Below are 20,164 nucleotides of genomic sequence, written 5' to 3'. Positions count from 1 at the left end.
CCGGGGAGCCGCGGTCCGGGCGCAGCCGCTGGCGGTACCTCGGTCCGGCGGTAGAGGGTGGCCTCCCCGAAGGCGCCGCGGCCCAGGATGCGGATGGGGACATAGTGCAGCTCCTCCTGCTCGGCGCCCAGGCTGGGGCCCGCGCGGGGCCCGCCCCGGCCCGAGGACTCGCTGCCGAAGTCGGAGTTGATGGAGTCGCAGTGCCGCTCGTACTCGCCCAGGGACATGGTCCGGGCAGCTCCGCCCGCCGCAGGGCCGGGCACTCGCAGGAGAGACCGGGAGCGTCCCTGGCTCCGCGCCCGCTCTGTGTGGGACCCCTCCCTCACCGGCCTCCCCTAGCTCCCGCAGCCCCGACAGGCTCCATGTTGGCTCCCGCACGTCCCGGAACCGCTTCCGGCCGCCGCAGTGACCTGCGCGCTCCCGCTGCCCGGCGGGCACCCGCATGAGGGGGAGCCTTCGGGGGGGGTGGGCTGGCGGGCCGTCTAGGACAGGGCTCGGAGGGAGAAGGGCTGGGCAGGCCTCCGGGGGGGCGCTGAGAGGGCACTCTGCGAGGGAGGGGCTGTGGGGGGAGCACTCGGGGGTGTTCAGGGCTCTGTGAGGGAGGAGCTGTGGGGGGAGCACTCGGGGGGACTGGGGGGGTGTTCAGGGCTCTGTGAGGGAGGGGCTGTGGGGGGAGCACTCGGGGAGACGGGGGTGTTCAGGGCTCTGTGAGGGAGGGGCTGTGGGGGGAGCATTCGGGGGCACTGGGGGGTGTTCAGGGCTCTGTGAGGGAGGAGCTGTGGGGGAGCACTCGGGGAGACGGGGGTGTTCAGGGCTCTGTGAGGGAGGGGCTGTGGGGGGAGCACTCGGAGGGACTGGGGGGGTGTTCAGGGCTCTGTGAGGGAGGGGCTGTGGGGGGAGCACTCGGGGGTGTTCAGGGCTCTGTGAGGGAGGAGCTGTGGGGGAGCACTCGGAGAGACTGGGGGGTGTTCAGGGCTCCGTGAGGGAGGGGCTGTGGGGGGAGCACTCGGGGGTGTTCAGGGCTCTGTGAGGCAGAGGCTGTGGGGGGAGCACTCGGAGGGACTGAGGGGGTGGTCAGGGCTCTGTGAGGGAGGGGCTGTGGGGGGAGCACTCGGGGGTGTTCAGGGCTCTGTGAGGGAGAGGCTGTGGGGGGAGCACTCGGGGAGACGGGGGTGTTCAGGGCTCTGTGAGGGAGGGGCTGTGGGGGGAGCACTCGGGGGTGTTCAGGGCTCTGAGGCAGAGGCTGTGGGGGGAGCACTCGGGGAGACTGCGGGTGTTCAGGGCTCTGTGAGGCAGAGGCTGTGGGGGGAGCACTCGGGGAGACTGGGGGGTGTTCAGGGCTCTGTGAGGGAGGGGCTGTGGAGGGAGCACTGGGGGACGGATGTGTTCAGGGCTCTGTGAGGGAGGGGCTGTGGGGTGAGCACTCGGGGCACTGGGGGGTCTTCAGGGCTCTGTGAGGGAGGGGCTGTGGGGGAGCACTCGGGGGCACTGGGGGGTGTTCAGGGCTCTTGAGGGAGGGGCTGTGGGGGAGCACTCAGGGGGACTGGGGGTGTTCAGGGCTCTGTGAGGGAGGGGCTGTGGGGGGAGCACTCGGGACTGGGGGGTGTTCAGGGCTCTTGAGGGAGGGGCTGTGGGGGAGCACTCAGGGGGACTGGGGGGTGTTCAGGGCTCTGAGGAGAGGCTCTGCAGGCAGCATTCGGGAGCTGGGGAGCGCTCAGAGGGAGCTCTGTGGGGCTGGGCTGGGGGAGCATCGAGGAGGGCTCTGTGAGGGAGAGGCTGTGGGGTCAGCATTCGGGGGCTGGGGAGCACTTATAGGGGGCTTTGTGGGGCTGGGGGAGCACTCCAGGGGGCTCTGCGATTGGGAAGCGAAGACAGCTGTGGTGGGGGAGGGGGCCTGGGAGATCTCTGTGGCCCGCGGGTAGTTTGGGGGCGGAGGGTTGCTGGAGTCCGGCTCCATTAGCCCCTCTAGCTAGGGCTGTTCCTTTCCCCATCATGGCTTGTTCCTAGGCCTCGGGGGTTCTCGGTTGGTTGTGTTCGTCCGTCTCAATGAGGAGCCGCCTTCTGGGGAGGGAGCCTGGCCAGGCCTCCCCACAGCACCACTGATGCCTGGCCAGGCTCGTGCTTCTTCACAAATTTGTCACGTGGTTAAATAAAAAATCTCCACCAGGCCTGAATGCCAGAAACAACCAGCTTCAAGCTCTTGCTGGAGAGAGGGCCATTGATCAGATAGACTGCAGGGAAGCCTTGATGAAGAGGCAGCCTTTAAAAGTAACTTGGATCAAAGGTATTCAGGGCTTTGCAAATAGTGACCAGCAGAGGGAGCCAGTGCAGAAGCACAGCCCAGTTCAATATGCTTCTGCCAGACCACTCCAATCAGAAATACATGGCTGCATTCTGGACTTTCTCTACCCAAGACAAAGTAAACTTACTGTGAGCAGCCCCATAAATAATATTTAGACCTAAGGCTGCAATAGCCCCTCTGTCATAAGAAGTACTAATGATTTTAACCCTAGAGCAGCATTTCCCAAACTATTTTTGGCCACTGAACACTTTTTAGCTTTATAATATTATTTTGTAGTTGTTTGGTTCTCAGGTAAAAAAATTGTGTTATTTATGCTCAAATATATTTTATTTTATAAAACAACTTGAACTAACAATTTCTAACTGGAAAATGCATATAAAGTAGTACAAAAATCAAGTGCAAGTGTCTTTCATGGAACACCTATTTACATCATGCGGAACACTAGTGCTCCATGGAACACAGTTTGGGAAATGCTGCCCTAGAGTTTCTCTGCCCATAAAAATGTAAACAATCTATCGTACTAATATTTTATTCTCAGATAATTGTAGTTAAATATAAGAAAATATGGATTAATGCCAGGAATATGTTCATTTTTAGGCTATTTGACGTTAACCACACAAAAGACTTTGGGAGTTCAAATATAAATCTCCCCAAAATAAATGAGGCAACTAAACTCTGCTTAGTATTGTCTGTGTCACTCAGTTTGAAAATAGAGAGGCTTTTTTTTGCGCATTAGAATGTGACATGATTATGGTGCTGGCTAATGCAGCTAGGGCTAAAGAGCTACTCAGCATTTCCATTATAAACACTTTTTAAAAGAGCAATAATTTGCCCATCAAAATTCATTTGCTGTATGACATAACTTTTTCCACATGAAGTTCTTCTCTTCTGTCTGTCCTGTCTTTCAAAGCTAGTGTCTTCTAGAAAGGAAAAATGGTAGTGCCACATTTTTAACTTCATAAATAAAGGATTTTGACAGGAGTGTGTAAAAGCTCAGATATACAGTACTCAGTTGAATAGGTCAGTATCTTGCACTCCTTGTCCCTGCATCATGAAGAAGGGATCTGGCAAAATGAAGACATAAGTGAGAGTAATAGTTCTGGAGTTAGGAGCAGGATACTGGAAGACAAGTGGAAAATCAATGTACCCCTTTTCACACACACAAAGAGTAATCCTGTCCAATATTGTCCTGTAAATTTAACTTCTGTCCATAAAATGATGAACAAATAGAGAATAAAATCACAAAACATCTACCACCCTTACACTGAGCATTGCCCTACTCCACAAGTAGTCCTACTCAAATCAGTGGGACCACTTGCATAGTAAGATATTAATCAATGCATGTAAGAATGGCAGAATCTGAAGACTGGAGAGTAATGGAACTATGATTAATAAGAAGCATTGGCAGTGAATACAGAATAAGTCTTGTCGGACAGACCTGTTTGCTTTAAAAAAAAAAAGTGAATAAATTATTTACATTAGAATATGTTTGGAGTTTGGTGAAGAATAGTATTCTATGCTATGTCCCACAAAATCTTAATTAAAAGATTAATTCAAATGGATTTGGATAGGAAGACTCATATGGATGGATCCATTGATAGAAATAGTATTATTTAATGTCTTCATTGATTATCTTCAAAAGGGACAGACACCATGTTAATGAAGTTTGTAAATGTTACTAAATTGAGGGAACTGCAGACAGTACCAATGACAGAGAAATGAAAAGTATCTAGAAATATAGAAACAGAATGAAATTCAACTTGGTAAAGTATAGCTAATATAATACACCTTGTCATAAACAGAAAGTTAAGGGTTAATGTCTCTTTTACCTGTAAAGGGTTACAAGCAGTGAACCTGGACCACCTGAGCAGAGGACCAATCAGAAAACAAGATACTTTCAAATCTCGGTGGAGGGAAGTCTTTGTTTTGTGTTGTTTGTTTGTCTGTTGTTCTCTCTGGGTTCTGGGAGTGACCAGACATACCTACAGGTTCTCTAATTTTCTATTCAAATAGTAAGTACCGGTAGAAGGCAGTTTAGTCTTTTTTATTGTTTTCTTTACTTGCAAATGTGTATTTTGCTGGAAGGATTTTAATTTGTATTTGTGCTGGGGGGAAGGCTTCTCTCTAGTGTCTATAAGCTGAAAGACCCTGTAACATTTACCATCTAAATTACAGAGACAACTTTTACTTTTTTTCTTTCTTTTATTAAAAACTTTTCTTTTTTAAGACCTGATGGATTTTTTTCCCGCTTGTTGAGGCTCAAGGGAATTGAGTCTGTACTCACCAGGGAACTGGTGGGAGACAGGGAGAGAGAAGGGAGGGGGAAAGGTGGAATTTCCTCTGTTTTAGATTCACGGAGCTTGAATCTGTATTACCTCTTGGGGAGGGGAAAAGAGGAGGGGGGAAGGTGCATTTCCCTTTGTTTTAAGATTCAAGGAGTTGAATCACAGTGATCTTCCAGGGTAACCCAGGGAGGGAAAGCCTGGGAGAGGCAACGGTGGGGGAAAGGGTTTACTTTCCTTGTGTTAAGATCCAGGGGATCTGGGTCTTACGGTCCCCAGGGGAGGTTTTGGGGGAACCAGAGTGTACCAGGCACTCCAAGTCCTGGTTGGTGGCAGCACTACAGGATCTAAGCTGGTAATTAAGCTTAGAGGAATTCATGATGGTACCCCATCTTTTGGACTCTAAGGTTCAGAGTGGGGATTTATACCATGACATGGTGGCAGTGTGTGGGCAAGATGGAATCGAAAAGCCAGTAAGATTATTATTATTTTTTTCTCTGCTAGCTGCTTATAAGCAGAGAGAAGGGGGGTTTTAAAAGCAAGTCTGCACGTTTTTTTTTTTCCTCTCTCTTCCTTCTGAGTACTCTGAAGGCAAAGACATCAAGTTTAACAAGGGTCTTTTGTTAAACAAAGCAGGCTTAAGCTGTGAATAGCAGAGACCAGCAAAGCGTATTTGCAAATCAAAGAGTTACTTTTTTTTTTAACTCTATCAGGAAAGGCTAGTTAAAAAGTGTTAAAAAAGACACTGTTGCTAAGCAACCCTAAGAAGGCAACAAAGCAGCAGCATTTTAGGCAGTAAACACCAGAGGGCGCCCCAACACAAGAAAGCAGGAACCGTGACTACCAAGGACGCACTGAAACAGGAACGGGCAAGACTGTATGCAGAGGAACAAATCAAAGATGCAGACCACAAGCGAGACATGGAAAGAAAACAGAAGGAAATAGAAATAAGAGAAAAAGAGGTGGAGTTGAGAGAAAGAGAAGAAAAAACCAAACAGGCAGCCCACAAAAGAGAACAAGAAGCCAAAGATGCGGCCCACCAACGAGAGATGGAGAAACACCAACGAGAAATGGAAAAACAACAAAAAGAGATGGAAAAGCAACAAAAAGAGAGGGAAGAGAGGGAAAAAGAGAGAAAGCATGAACTGGAATTAGCGCAGGCCAGGCAGCATGCTCCAGCCAACCCTACCAACCCTTCACCAGTTATTGTTTCACATCCCAAGAAATTTCCCACCTACAAGGCAGGTGACAACACTGAGGCCTTCCTAGAAAATTTTGAAAGGACCTGCCATGGGTACAACATCCCTGAAGATCAGTACATGATAGAACTGAGGCCACAGCTCAGTGGACCCTTAGCAGAGGTGGCGGCTGAAATGCCTAAGGAAAACATGAACGATTATAAACTTTTTTAAACCAAGGCCAGACTCAGAATGGGAATAACACCTGAGCATGCCCGTCAGCAGTTCAGAGCCCTAAGATGGAAACCAGATGTGTCATTCCCCCAACACGCCTAACACATTGGAAAGAATTATGAGGCCTGGATATCAGGAACAAAGGTTAACAATATGGACGAGCTGCGCCTCCTAATACAAATGGACCAGTTCTTAGAGGGTGTCCCTGAGTAAATAGAAAGGTACATCCTAGGGCTTGTCTACATCACAAAGTTGCAGCGCTGGTGAGGGGGTTACAGCGCTGCAACTTAGGAGGTGTACACATCTGCAGGGCATCACCAGCGCTGCAACTCCCTGTTTGCAGCGCTGGCCGTACTCCCGTTTTGTCTCGGGTGTAGAGGATCCAGCGCTGGTAATCAAGTGTAGACACTTACTAGCGCTTTTCTTGACCTCCGTGGAATAAGCAGGTATCCCAGCATACCTGCGGAAGCGTCTGGTAATCAAGCAGGTCTCCTTCCCCGGTTTGCAGGGGGTTTCGGGGAACACGAGAGTAAACCGCGGCGAAGCTGGTCTCCTTTCCCAGTTTGCTCTCGCGTTCCCCGAACCCCCGTGCAAGCAGGTCTCCTTCCCTGCGGTTTGCAGGGGGGTTCGGGGAACGCGAGAGCAAACCGTGGCGAAGCTGGTCTCCTTCCCCGGTTTGCTCTCGCGTTCCCCGAACCCCCCTTGAAGCCGCCCAACAGCGCTGCAGTGTGGCCACATCTAACACCACTTGCAGCGCTGGTTGCTGTAAGTGTGGCCACTCTGCAGCGCTGGCCCTATACAGCTGTACTAATACAGCTGTAACAACCAGCGCTGCAAAATTGTAGATGTAGACATACCCCTAGATGGGAAACCCAAAACTGTAACCGAGGCGGGGGAGATTGGAGCCAAATGGATGGAAGTGACAGAAAAGAAAAAAGCTACTGTCAAGGGGAGCGAATACCTCAGGGGGCACACCGACAATAAACCCTATAACTGAGGGCAACCCAAGACCCCACCTACAACCCAAGGAAAGCCCCAGACTACCTATTATCCCACCTCACCAGTCTCCAGTAACCCACCTCGGCCCAGTGACCAGTCAGCTAGGCGATGCTTTAAGTGTAATAAACTAGGACATATAAAGGCCAACTGTCCCAAGAACCCCAACCGAGTGAAGTTCATTACAGCACCATCACACCAATGATCCCCAGGCCCAGATGCCTCTCAAATACCCTTGGAGCGAAGGGAAATTTTGAGAGTGGGCAGAAAGAAGGTTATCGTGTGGAGAGACATGGGGGACAAGTGTCAGCTATCCACCAATCCCTGGTGGACCCCAAATTCATCAACCCAAAGGCCCAAGTGACAATTTACCCCTTCATGTCACAAGCTGTAGACTTGCCTACAGCTGAACTGCCTGTCCAGTACAAAGGCTGGTCAGGAATGTGGACTTTTGCAGTCTATGACAATTATTCCATCCCCATGCTACTGGGGAAAGATTTGGCCAACCAGGTCAAGCGGGCCAAGAGGGTGGGAATGGTTACACACAGCCAAACCAGGCAAGCTTCCAGACCCATCCCTGTTCCTGAGCCGTCCACAGGGGCCCAATCTGTGTTACCAGAGACCCAGACAGAGGTAGTGGACCCGGATCCCTTACCAACGACTGAAACAGCCACAGTGCCTCCAAGGAGTCCCAAACCAGGAACTGGAAAAGCAACCAGCACCAGAACTATTGCCGGCAGTGACGCCAGCGTTTGCAAACCCATCTTCGACCCCAACGCCAGAGGGTGCCAGCGAGCCTGAACTGGCAGAAGCAGCAAACAACCATGCCCAAGAGGCTCAGCCAGAGCCTGAAATACCACCTGGTGCACCAGTGGAGAGCGGTTCACCAGCAACGAAAACAGCCCCATCACCTACATCGCTTCCTGAGGGACCAAGCCCAAGTCCCCAGTCTAAGGAAGAACTGGTGTCCCCAGCCTCAAGGGAACAGTTCCAGACTGAGCAGGAAGCAGATGACAGCCTTCAGAAAGCTTGGGCGGCGGCACGGAGCACCCCACCGCCTCTCAGCTCTTCTAACCGATCCCTGTTTGTTATAGAACAAGGACTTTTATACAAGGAGACTCTTTCTGGTGGACACCAGGAAGACTGGAATCTGCAGAAACAGTTGGTGGTTCCAACTAAGTACCGGGGAAAGCTCTTAAGCTTAGCCCATGATCATCTCAGTGGCCATTCTGGGGTGAACAGAACCAAAGACAGGTTGGAGAAGTTCTTCCACTGGGAGGGGATGGGCAAGGACGTTGCCAAGTATGTCTGGTCTTGTGAGGTGTGCCAAAGAGTGGGAAAGCCCCAAGACCAGGTCAAGGCCCCTCTCCAGCCACTCCTCATAATTAAGGTCCCATTTCAGCGAGTAGCTGTGGATATTCCGGGTCCTTTCCCAAAAAAGACCCCCAGAGGAAAGCAGTACATACTGACTTTCGTAGAGTTTGCTACCCGATGGCCGGAAGCAGTAGCTCTAGGCAACACCAGGGCTAAAGCTGTGTGCCAGGCCCTAATAGACCTTTTTGCTAGGGTAGGTTGGCCCTCCGATATCCTTACAGATTCAGGGACAAATTTCCTGGCAGGGACCATGAAAGAACTATGGGAAACTCATGGGGTGAATCACTTGGTTGCCACCCCTTACCACCAACCAATGGCCTGGTGGAGAGATTTAATGGAACTTTGGGGACCATGATACGTAAATTCATGAATGAACACTCCAATGACTGGGACCTAGTGTTGCAGCAGTTGCTTTGTGCCTACAGGGCCGTACCCCATCCCAATTTAGGGTTTTCACCATTTGAACTTGTGTGTGGCCATGAGGTTAAGGGGTCATTACAGTTGGTAAAGCAGCAATGGGAGAGGTTTATGCCTTCTCCAGGAACTAACATTCTAGACTTTGTAAGCAACCTACAAAGCACCCTCCAACACTCTTTAGCCCTTGCTAAAGAAAACGTAAAGGATGCTCAGGAAGAGCAAAAGACCTAGTATGATAGACATACCAGGGAGCGTTCCTTCAAGGTAGGAGACCAGGTTATGGTCTTGAAGATGCAACAGGCCGATAAGATGGAAGCATCATAGGAAGGGCCATTCACGGTTCAGGAGCGCCTGGGAGCTGTTAACTACCTCATAGCATTTCCCAATTCCTCCCTAAAGCCCAGAGCAACAACAAATCAAGGAGCTGTGCACTAGCTTCGCCCCATTGTTCTCAGCCACCGCTGGACGGACTGAACGGGCATACCACTCCATTGACACAGGTAATGCTCACCCAATTAGAATCCCACCCTACCGGGTGTCTCCTCATGCCCAAGCTGCTATAGAACGGGAGATCCAAAACATGCTACAGATGGGTATAATCCGCTCATCTAACAGTGCATGGGCATCTCCAGTGGTTCTGGTACCCAAACCAGATGGGGAAATACGCTTTTGCATGGACTACTGTAAGCTAAATGAGATAACTCGTCCAGACAACTATCCAATGCCACGCACTGATGAGCTATTGGAGAAGTTGGGACGTGCCCAGTTCATCTCTACAATAGACTTAACCAAGGGGTACTGGCAAGTACCGCTAGATAAACCTGCCAAAGAGAAGTCAGCATTCATCACCCATGCGGGGATGTATGAATTTAATGTGCTTCCTTTCGGGCTGCGAAATGCACCCGCCACCTTCCAAAGGCTGGTAGATGGTCTACTAGTAGGATTGGGAGAATATGCAGTTGCCTACCTTGATGATGTGGCCATTTTTTCAGATTCATGGCCTGAACACCTGGAAAATCTTTGAACGCATCAGGCAGGCAGGACTAACTGTTAAGGCCAAAAAGTGTCAAATAGGCCAAAACAGAGTAACTTACCTGGGACACCAGGTGGGTTGAGGAACCATAAACCCCCTACAGGCCAAGGTGGATGCTATCCAAAAGTGGCTGGTCCCAAAGTCAAAGAAACAGGTCCAATCCTTCTTAGGCTTGGCCGGGTATTACAGGCGATTTGTACCACACTACAGCCAAATCACTGCCCCACTGACCGACCTGACCAAAAAGACCCAGCTGAATGCAGTTAAGTGGACTAATGAGTGTCAGAAGGCCTTTACCCAGCTTAAGGCGATGCTCATGTCTGACCTGTGCTAAGGACCCCGGACTTTAACAAACCATTCCTAGTAACCACAGATGCATCTGAGCATGGTGTAGGAGCAGTTCTAATGCAGGAAGGACCGGATCACAACTTCCATCCTGTCGTGTTTCTCAGCAAGAAACTGTCTGAGAGGGAAAGCCACTGGTCCATCAGTGAAAAGGAATGCTACGCCATTGTGTACGCCCTGGAAAAGCTACACTCATACGTTTTGGGATGGCGGTTCCAGCTACAAACCGACCATGCTGTGCTAAAGTGGCTTCATACTGCCAAGGGGAACAACAAAAAACTTCTTCGACGGAGTTTATCTCTCCAAGATTTTGATTTTGAAATTCAACACATTTCAGGAGCTTCTAACAAAGTAGCTGATGCACTCTCTCTTGAAAGTTTCCCAAAATCCACCGGTTAAAAATTGTCCTTAAAATATAAAAAGTCTTGTAGTTTACATTCTTAGTAGTATATGTAAAGGTGCATGTGTTGTATTAATCTGTTTATTCTAAAGTTCTAGGAAGAAATCACCGCCAGTGAGGTTCCCCACTGTCTGCGATTTGGGGGGCGTGTCATAAACAGATAGTTAAGGGTTAATGTCTCTTTAACCTGTAAAGGGTTACAAGCAGTGAACCTGGACCACCTGGCCAGAGGACCAATCAGAAAACAAGATACTTTCAAATCTCGGTGGAGGGAAGTCTTTCTTTTGTGTTGTTTGTTTGTCTGTTCTCTCTGGGTTCTGAGAGTGACCAGACATACCTACAGGCTCTCTAATTTTCTATTCAAATAGTAAGTACCAGTAGAAGGCGGTTTAGTCTTTTTGATTGTTTTCTTTATTTGCAAATGTGTATTTTGCTGGAAGAATTTTAATTTGTATTTGTGCTGGGGGGAAGTGTCTATAAGCTGAAAGACCCTGTAACATTTACCATCTAAATTACAGAGACAACTTTTACTTTTTTTCTTTCTTTTATTAAAAACTTTTCTTTTTTAAGACCTGATGGATTTTTTTCCCGCTTGTTGAGGCTCAAGGGAATTGAGTCTGTACTCATCAGGGAATTGGTGGGAGAGAGGTGGAGGGGGAGAGGTGGAATTTCCTCTGTTTTAGATTCACGGAGCTTGAATCTGTATTACCTCTTGGGGAGGGGAAAAGAGGAGGGGGGAAGGTGCATTTCCCTTTGTTTTAAGATTCAAGGAGTTGAATCACAGTGATCTTCCAGGGTAACCCAGGGAGGGAAAGCCTGGGAGAGGCAACGGTGGGGGAAAGGGTTTACTTTCCTTGTGTTAAGATCCAGGGGGTCTGGGTCTTACGGTCCCCAGGGAAGGTTTTGGGGGAACCAGAGTGTACCAGGCACTCCAAGTCCTGGTTGGTGGCAGCACTACAGGATCTAAGCTGATAATGAAGCTTAGAGGAATTTATGCTGGTACCCCATCTTTTGGACTCTGTTCAGAGTGGGGATTTATACCATGACACACCTGGCGGAAAATTATCCTTAAATGAGACACTGAATGGGAAGAAGAAATCTGGGAAGCAGGAGTGGGTGAAAGAGACCAAAATGATGAGGGTTTACAGAAAAGCAGACAGGAGCTACAGTGTGATATGGCAGCAAAGGTTTTGTGCTGCACCTATTGAGGCACCACATCCCAAAACAGGGAGAGAGAGTTCCTTTCTATAAAGCTGTAATGCAACATGAAACCTCCCCTGATGCTGTTTATACAAAATCACACAGGTTAGTTTGTACATGATTCAACAGCTCAAGGGAAAAGATACCTCAAGGTGATGAACTATAGAAAGAAAATAAGAGAGAAAAAACTACCAAGGAGATGAGATTACATTTTGTGAGAACTGTTCAGTAGCAGCTCTTTTTGTGTAACAATTCCCAGGAGGAAGTTATTCAACGTCTAAGTCACTAGTATGAGAAAATGAAATAATACAGATCAAATGAGGCCTCAAGGAAACAACAACTCTTACAGGCATCAGCTGTGCGTGTGACCCTAGCAGCCATGAGCACTGGGAATGCTACCCAGCTACCATCAGTCCCGTGACAGAGACTGTTTGGGCAACATTGAAAATACAGGGGTAGGGCGATGAACAATGACAGACCATGCTGACCACTTGCAACACAAATGAATACAATCATTTTATTGTTGCAGCAAAATCACAGGATCAGCTGTTTCAAAGGTCATGGAATGGGCCAACAGAGAGCATAAGACAAAACACTACTCATTTGTCATTTGAGAGCCACACAGCTCATGTGTTATAAACTGCATTAAAAACATTCTTTACAAAGTAAAGCAAACTCTCATAATCCTGTAAAACACTTAAGTGTTTAAAATGACAAAATGTAACGGACATCTATCCACCTCAGATGGCAAAAGGAAATGCACCAAAAGATAAGCAAAAAGCTATGCAAGCCTTAGGCCTGGTCTACACTTAAAAATTAAACCAAACAAGCTGTGTCACTGAGTTCTGTGAAAAATTTTGCACCCTGTCTGTTGTAGTTAAGTCAACCTATTTTTCCCTGTAGATGTGGCTAGGTCAATTGGAGAATTCTTCTGTCAACCTAGCTACTGCCTCTCAGAAAGGTGGATTAATTATTTTGACAGAAAACCCTCTTCTGTCAATGTAGGAAGTGTCTACACTACAGCAGCACGGCTGCAGTACCGTAGCCTTGCTGCTTTAGCAGTTGTATTGTAGACATACCCTTTGTGTGGCTCGAGGGCTTGTCTCTCTCACCAACAAGTTGGTCCAATAAAAAATATTACTTCACTCACTTTGTCTCTTTAATATTCTCAAGAGTCAGATAACCCCAGCTACTGTGCAATCCTCAGAGCCTATGTCTTCACTACAGAAAGCTGTGGTTTTGTATTGGGAATAGCTGTTGTGATGTAAAATTCTAGCAAAGGCAAGTTGAGTTATACCTCGATATAACTAGTGCAGGTTAAACCCATGCCCCTCTCCCTGCCTGACTTGATCTCCACTAGCTACATCAAGGCAAATACTACAGTGCTTTATCTTCACTAGGATTTTACATTGCGATGGCTATGTGAATGGATGAGCATCATGGTACCTAACTTTTAGGTGCCTAGAAAATCACAGGCAGACTACTGGGATCCACAAAGCCTGAATTAGGCACCTAGGTTTCTGTACAATGAATGGGGAGATACGTACCTTAGAATGTGATCCACAAAGCCACCACAGTAGGCAGGGAGTTGCTTAAGCTAACCAATGGGACACACACGCAAGTAGAGTATGCTAAGCCCTGACCCTCTCTCAGAGAGGGGTGCTTAAGTACAGGTTTCAGGGAAGTGCTCTCTGTGATTCATGAACCAGGGGAAGATAGGTGTTTGGCTCCCTAAGTTGTATTCTGGGGCGTGATAGAGTATGTGTACTGGGAAGCCATTTACTGGATTGGGCCCTTCAGGCAAGTTCATATACAAGTGGGGAGGGAGACCCCCATCCCTTATAACAGTGGTCCCCAACCTTTTTAGCTGGCGGGTGCCAGCCGAAGGACCACAGCGGCGGCAGAGCACTCGCCGAAATGCAGCGGCAACGCCTCTTGATGATGCCACCTGCTGTCGACAAGCGACATCATCGAGAGGCGTCCCCGCCGAAATTCGGGAGTGATGCCTCTCAATGACGTCACTTGTCATCGACAAGTGACATCAGCAAGAGGCGTTCCCAACGAAATTCGGTGGCGACGCCTCTTGATGACATCACTTGTCGACGGCAAGTGGCGTCAGTGAGAGGCGTCCCCACTGAAATTCGGAGGCAACACCTCTCGATTACATCACTTGTTGGCGACAAGTGTCATCATCGAGAGGCATTCCCACTGTGGCATTTTGGCAGGTGCTCTCCTGGGGGCCAGGATGCGGGCGCATTAAGATGCCCCCGCTGGCGCCATGGCGCCCGTGGGCACTGCGTTGGGGACCACTGTCATAACATTTAGTCAAGTGAAGAAGGTATTCATTCTGAATGTGGGAGGCCCGTCATTCAACTACCACTCCCCCCCCCCCCCCGTCTCCAGAGCAGGAGAAAGGATTTGAACAGGGATCTGCCCCCTGTCAGATGAATGCAATAACCACTAGGCTATGGAGTCATTCTAATTCTTTGGCCCAGTTAATGTGTCGCACTGGCTGGAGTGTCTCATGACCATGAGTGCCAATCTCAGGACAGACTATCAAAAGGCAGGGCAGAAACCCCAGACTGGTGGTTCATTCTATAATTGTTTCACCAATCCAATAAAAAATGTGAACTCCAAAAACACTGTAGCAGTTTTATCATGAAGTCACAGACAGTCTCCTTGAACATTCCAGTTCATCTTGCCACCCGGGTAAGATGGATTATGTGATAGATGGTCACTTTACATCAAAAAATCACATACATTTTTATAGTTACAGAGCAATCATTTATAATATGAGATACAGACATTGTAAGTGGGATTAGTACATGAAACATCCCACAAGTGTTCCATAAAATCTAAACACATTGTCTTAACGCTAATATCTGTTTTAGTAACCTAACACACAGGTAAGCAACACTGGTTTCCAGCTATGTATCTGTAAGGGTTCAGTGAGGCCTAACGACAGTGGCCTGAGCTGGCACTGGGTATGCCAGCATCACATAATTATTCTATTATTTAAATAAAGTTGAACTTAAATAAAAGCAATTGAGGGAGACCCACAGCAGAACATGCCATAGCAAAGAGCTCTGGACACACCAGCTGGCTGGGTCCTAGAGTGTATTAGAGCTCAAAGATGCTCCACATAGGGCTGAGGTCCAGGCTCCATTACCACTTCTGAAAGTTGGAGGGCGAGGGGCGGGGATGACTTGTGTTGAGAGTTTCATGGTGTTCTTTTTCAACAGAAAACTTCATTTCCTTATACTGTGGCTCCCATCCTCCACCCCAGCACTGGGATTTGTGGAGGGGCTGGGGGACAAATCTCCCAAAATGCTGAGACTGCCTTAGGTGTGTAAATAGCTCATTGTGCATGTGCTTGTGCAAACTGCAATATATGCACACATCACAGTTAGTGTATGAACTCTGGAGGGCTCCTGGCCCCAGTGACATTGCCTGTGTATTTCGTAGGGCCAGGATTTCACTTTTGGCCTTTAGTCTCTTCATAGTTAAGGTTCCAGTCTAGGCCTCATTTTCACGTATTGACCTAGAACTCCGGAAACATTCTTGGCCTTAACATTTTTGCAACCACTCACAGACTATAGTAAAGATTATTTCCCTTTTTCCTTTTAATTTATTTCATTATTATTTGTTTTAAATTACAGGACTTTAAAAATTAGCCTTTTAAAAAATCTGGGTATGTTACTAATGTTTTATGTCTAACATAAACGGCATTTTCACACAAACATTCTGTACATTTTTATCTATAAAACCAAAAATAGGCAACTTTTAATATGAAAATGTTAAAAACAAGTTTATTAGCATCCTTAATCAGTATAATTAAAAAAAGAGAGAGAAGTGAACAAGTGAAACTAAAGAATCACCAACAGGCCTTTAATGATCCTTGATATCTATATCTCTCTCTCTATCTACATACACACTCCAAATTGTAAACTTAAGTAAGTTATGCAACTCGTGTTCCTATTATTGGCAACTTTATCGTTCCCCTCACCATGTGGTTTGTTCCACACCCTCCCACTACATCTTGTTCCAATTTAGATGGCAAGTGATTCAGAGCAAGGACAGATCTGTTTGTGCAATTACAAGCAAAATAGCACTCCAATCCTGACTGGCACCTCTGGGCATTATTGGCATATAAACAAACCAGTTTCTCCTCCCGAAGGCCAACATGAAAAATTTTCAACATGGTGCCACTCCATTGTTTAAAAGTGTAGATGTGAGAGGGGTTTGATGGGAAACACTCTATTATGTTCATAAGACTTCTGAGTTTCAAGTTTTCTGTGTGTCGTTCATGTTTGTGACATCTTGTGCTATAGGGTCATTGCTATGTTGTGACAACTTGTGATTTAGGGTCACTTACTGGTTAGAGGCTTATGTCAAATATTTAGGTCATAGTTAATTTAGCTAAGCGGTTGTTTTACAGGCCTCGGGCCTATGTTACAACATTAATTCTTATATTTCACCTCTATATACTAAATATACCTGGTATCTTTTATCCTTAGCGACACAGGGAAAGCTGCTAATCAAATGGACTCTGGCAAACATTGGACATAAAATTGCATGCACTGAGCGAGCCCCCTGCTCCTCATTGCCACTCTTCTCCTGTGACCCATAACTCTGGTGCTCCTAGTCTGTGCATTCCCAGTATATGCAGAGCATTTTTGCTCTGTATCTGTCCATGGTTAGCTTAGCAGCGCTGCTGGCAACAGAGCTAATGTGAAGAGCAAAGACCTTGGACTTCAGATGTCATTTTAGATAGTGAAGGTGGGAAACAAGGCAGGTCACCTGATGATCAGTACGGTTTAAGGTGTCAGTTATGTAATGACATCATTAATCATATACATTATACCGACAAACCTCTACCCTTATGCAATAAAAAATACTTGTGTATGAAGACTTACACAGATAATATTTTGTACAAAAGACAATCAGCTGAAAGGTGGTTGGTCTTCCTCCCCATAAACTGCCACAAACATCCTCAGCCAGTATAAAATTTGAAATATTGAGTCCTCACCATCTACCAGGATTTGAGTCTGGTGCAGGTTAAAGCTCCATGCCTTTCACTTCATGTACAGAAACTACTGCATGTACTCGATTCACTAGGAGGAGCACATTACATTGTTTGTACCTGAAGAAAGGAGTGTCCACTTAAAATGAGGGAAAAGCTAAGACCCTCCAACACAAAGGTTTAGGTCCAGTATTTCATAGGCTCATAGAGATTAAGTCCACAAAGGACTATTACACCATCTAGTCTGACCTCCTATATAACACAGGCCATTACATTTCACCCAGTTACCCCTGTATTGAGCACAATAACTTATGTTTGGCTAAAGTATATCTAGCATTCACAGGAATCCAAGTCAAAATTGTAAATTCAGCAGAAAAATTATAGTTGCTTTTAACACCTACAACCCATCTATGTGGAATTAGCAAACAGCGCAGAAATTCAAGAGGCCCTTTCAGCAGGAGTGTTATTCACATTTATTCTTTTTATTTATTATTTGTATAGAGGTAGCACCCAATGGCCCCAACTGAAATCACTCTACCATTCTACCTCAAGCACACAGGAGGACATCAAACATGCCCTGAAGAGTTTACAATTGCATCAAAATTTATACACTGAATTCGTTTCAGTACATAAAGACTTAGACATATACCCCTTTACACACTGAAAATAATTCATTTAAAGTCTCGTTCTGACACAAAGTTTTATCAACATATAACTTTATAACTGAAATCAGCTTAAGCTCCTAAAGTATCTTCTGCTGCTTTCTTCCTCTCTCCCCCTCTCCGCACCCCCGTCCTACAAAAGGACATTTTCAGCTAAAAACTTTAGCTCAAAGTTAAGGTTGCCAGATAACCTAAGTATTGCTTAAGCTATATGCCACATATGTTAGTTAATAAAACAAAGTGTGGAGATAATCTGTTACCGTAATGCAGATACAGGATGTAATCTTTAGGTATTTCTAAATTGCCTCTCACTATAATGTCCATTTATAATATAAAAATTCATATTAAACCATCCAAATATCATACATACATTGATCCTTTTTTTCTCATTGCTCGTTCTTTCTGTGCTAGGTGACTAATACCAGTTTAATATTTTTGGTATGGCAGGGAACTCAAGTGTCCCAGGCTTCTACAGTGCATTTTGCTTTCTGCCCCCCTTCTCCCCTTTCCACCTCCCTTCTAAGGGGGAGAGAGAAGCCTCTAAGGAAACAAGCCCAGAAGGATGCCCGTGGTTGTTTTGGGTAGGCAGAAGGGGGAGAGCAACTGGGTACGATGATACATTTTTACAGAGGGAGGCAGAGGGGAAAAGGCAGAGAGCAGAGTAGGACCTGAACTGCTGTGCTCTTCACAGGCTAATAGGCGCCATTCTCTCTTTACTTCCTGCTCTCCTCCTGTGAAAAATGCATCGGTCCCATGCCCTCCTTCCCCAACCGCAACTATCCGCTCCAGGGCAGTTAAGTTACCACTCTCAGAGGCTTCTCTCTGCTCATTAAGGGTAGAGGGAGAGAGGAGCAGAGCCTGAGGGCCTTGTGAGCCTCAGGAAGGCACGTGCTGGTGAAGGCAGTAACAAAGGAAGCTAAAAGTAGGGTCAGCTTAAACCAAGTTAATTCAGAAGGGGTGTCCACCAACATTAAGTGAATTTGGGGACCCTTGGCAGGAACCATCCCTCTTTCTCCAAACCCTTATCTTTCCATGAGATGCCCAGGTAGGGACCCACTACCCTTCTCTAACAGATTGGTTTATTTGATTCACTCAGCAAGAAAATGTCTTTAACATGTTTTAGTTAAAAAACATTATCTACCATCAGTCATGGCACAGCATGCAACAAAACACAGGTGTTGCACATTGTGGTTATTTCTTACACATTTTGATGTCTTCTGGGAGATGTGTGATATGGTGTAAGATGTTAATTTCATAACAACAAACAGAGCAGCCAAGGTAGGTATTCTGTACGGAGCATAGAATTTGCCCTGACATAGGAAGAGAGATGGAATATATGAGGCTATATCTGAGTTAAAGCAGTTCTAGGTAAAATGTTTATGTACTGTCTAAATAATGTAGGAATTGTTAGTCATGTTCAATTAGAATGGGTGGGTGGAAGATGTCTGGCACTGTCTGTCTGATGGGGTTTGCTTCAATAATTACATCTACTGGTGATTGTTTGTCACAAGTAGAGATGGGCCAAGACCTAATTATCTGAATAGCTCAGCATCAGCCCATTGCTCAGACTTGGAACAGAATTAACAAACCACATCAACTCCCTAAGAACGTTGAGGAGATCCAGACCCAAATCCAAACTATCCAGATGAGAGAACAGCTGTATCTAGTGATTATATACTTAAATGTATGCAGAGAGACTACACCTTATCTGACAGGGCTGAGAATTTCCCTTCCTGAAATGTTGAATGGCAGAGCTGTCTACTGACAGTTATTATTCCAATAGCAGCCACAGGCCTGAGCCCCATTGTGTCAGGCACTGTATAAACATAAGAAATATGGTTGCAAGAGTACAGGATGAGAGGGCCTAGCCTAGGTCACCTGGAGCCAACTCCTCTGGAGATGTCTGTAGTATGCACACCAGAAAGTAAGCTGCCATAGAATTATGGATTTTTTTGACTGCAACAACACTTAACTGGAGAGAATGGAAGCTCTCCTGAAAACACTAGTCTGAAATCCTTTCCTCTACTCCTGCAATGCCAGGGGTGTTCTAAAGAATGATGCAGCAGCACAGATCATGAGGGGAATTAGCAATTACCCATCTCACCATATAGGGCACCTGAGGAAGTGGTGCAGGAAGGGGTGCTCGCTTCCAGTACTACAGTTCCAGCATCTCTCAGCAAGAGGTACAGGAGCGCAACAGGGGACGCTGCCTGCATACAATAAAGAAATTGCCTAGCAGTCACTCCATTCAGTGCATATTTGTCACTCACAAGGGGCAAACCCATGTTTGAGATTTAAAGTTCCCTCTGTAGAACAGACCTAAAGTTACCCCATTTTTCTTAATGAACAGGAATAAGCGACAATGAGATAAGGAGCATTTCAGCTCCAGAGCACCAGCCCATGTCAGTTACCAGCTGAGAGTTATTTGGTGAAATCATTTGATGGTCTCAGTCCAGTTGCTTCACAAAAGATGGCCCCCACAGGATCAGGTGGCATAGTTAGTAGAGAGGGCAAGGATTTAATGAATCAGAGACACTCTCCCTGTTAGAGGTGGTCCTTCTAGGTCAGTGTGAGTGCTGTTTGTCCTGCTGATGCCTGTACTGCACCTGTTCTGCAAACTGAAGGCCTGCAATCTCCAGGCCTATCAACATGACTCCTTTTAGCAGCCCAGAATTCACTTACATTCCTCAGACAAATTTAATTTACAAGCAGTTACTG

At 46.8% G+C, this 20,164-nt stretch overlaps 1 protein-coding gene across 2 annotated transcripts in view; it reads right to left on the bottom strand.

Moving 5' to 3' along the window:
* NEK9 (NIMA related kinase 9) overlaps nucleotides 1–392 on the bottom strand; it is a 39,381-nt gene extending 38,989 nt beyond the window's left edge. For both annotated transcript variants that reach the window (XM_030559117.1, XM_030559118.1), the window contains exon 1: nucleotides 39–392. In XM_030559117.1, the coding sequence (XP_030414977.1) occupies nucleotides 39–227 (189 nt within the window). In that variant the 5' untranslated portion in view covers nucleotides 228–392. The remainder of the gene's footprint in view (nucleotides 1–38) is intronic.
* Nucleotides 393–20,164: the final 19,772 nt, after the last annotated feature.

The sequence above is a fragment of the Gopherus evgoodei genome, chromosome 4 (assembly GCF_007399415.2).
Source record: "Gopherus evgoodei ecotype Sinaloan lineage chromosome 4, rGopEvg1_v1.p, whole genome shotgun sequence".
Taxonomy (NCBI): Eukaryota; Metazoa; Chordata; order Testudines; family Testudinidae; genus Gopherus; species Gopherus evgoodei.
The sequence above is the reverse complement of the archived record's forward strand: the minus strand, read 5'-3'. Positions and strand labels throughout refer to the sequence as shown.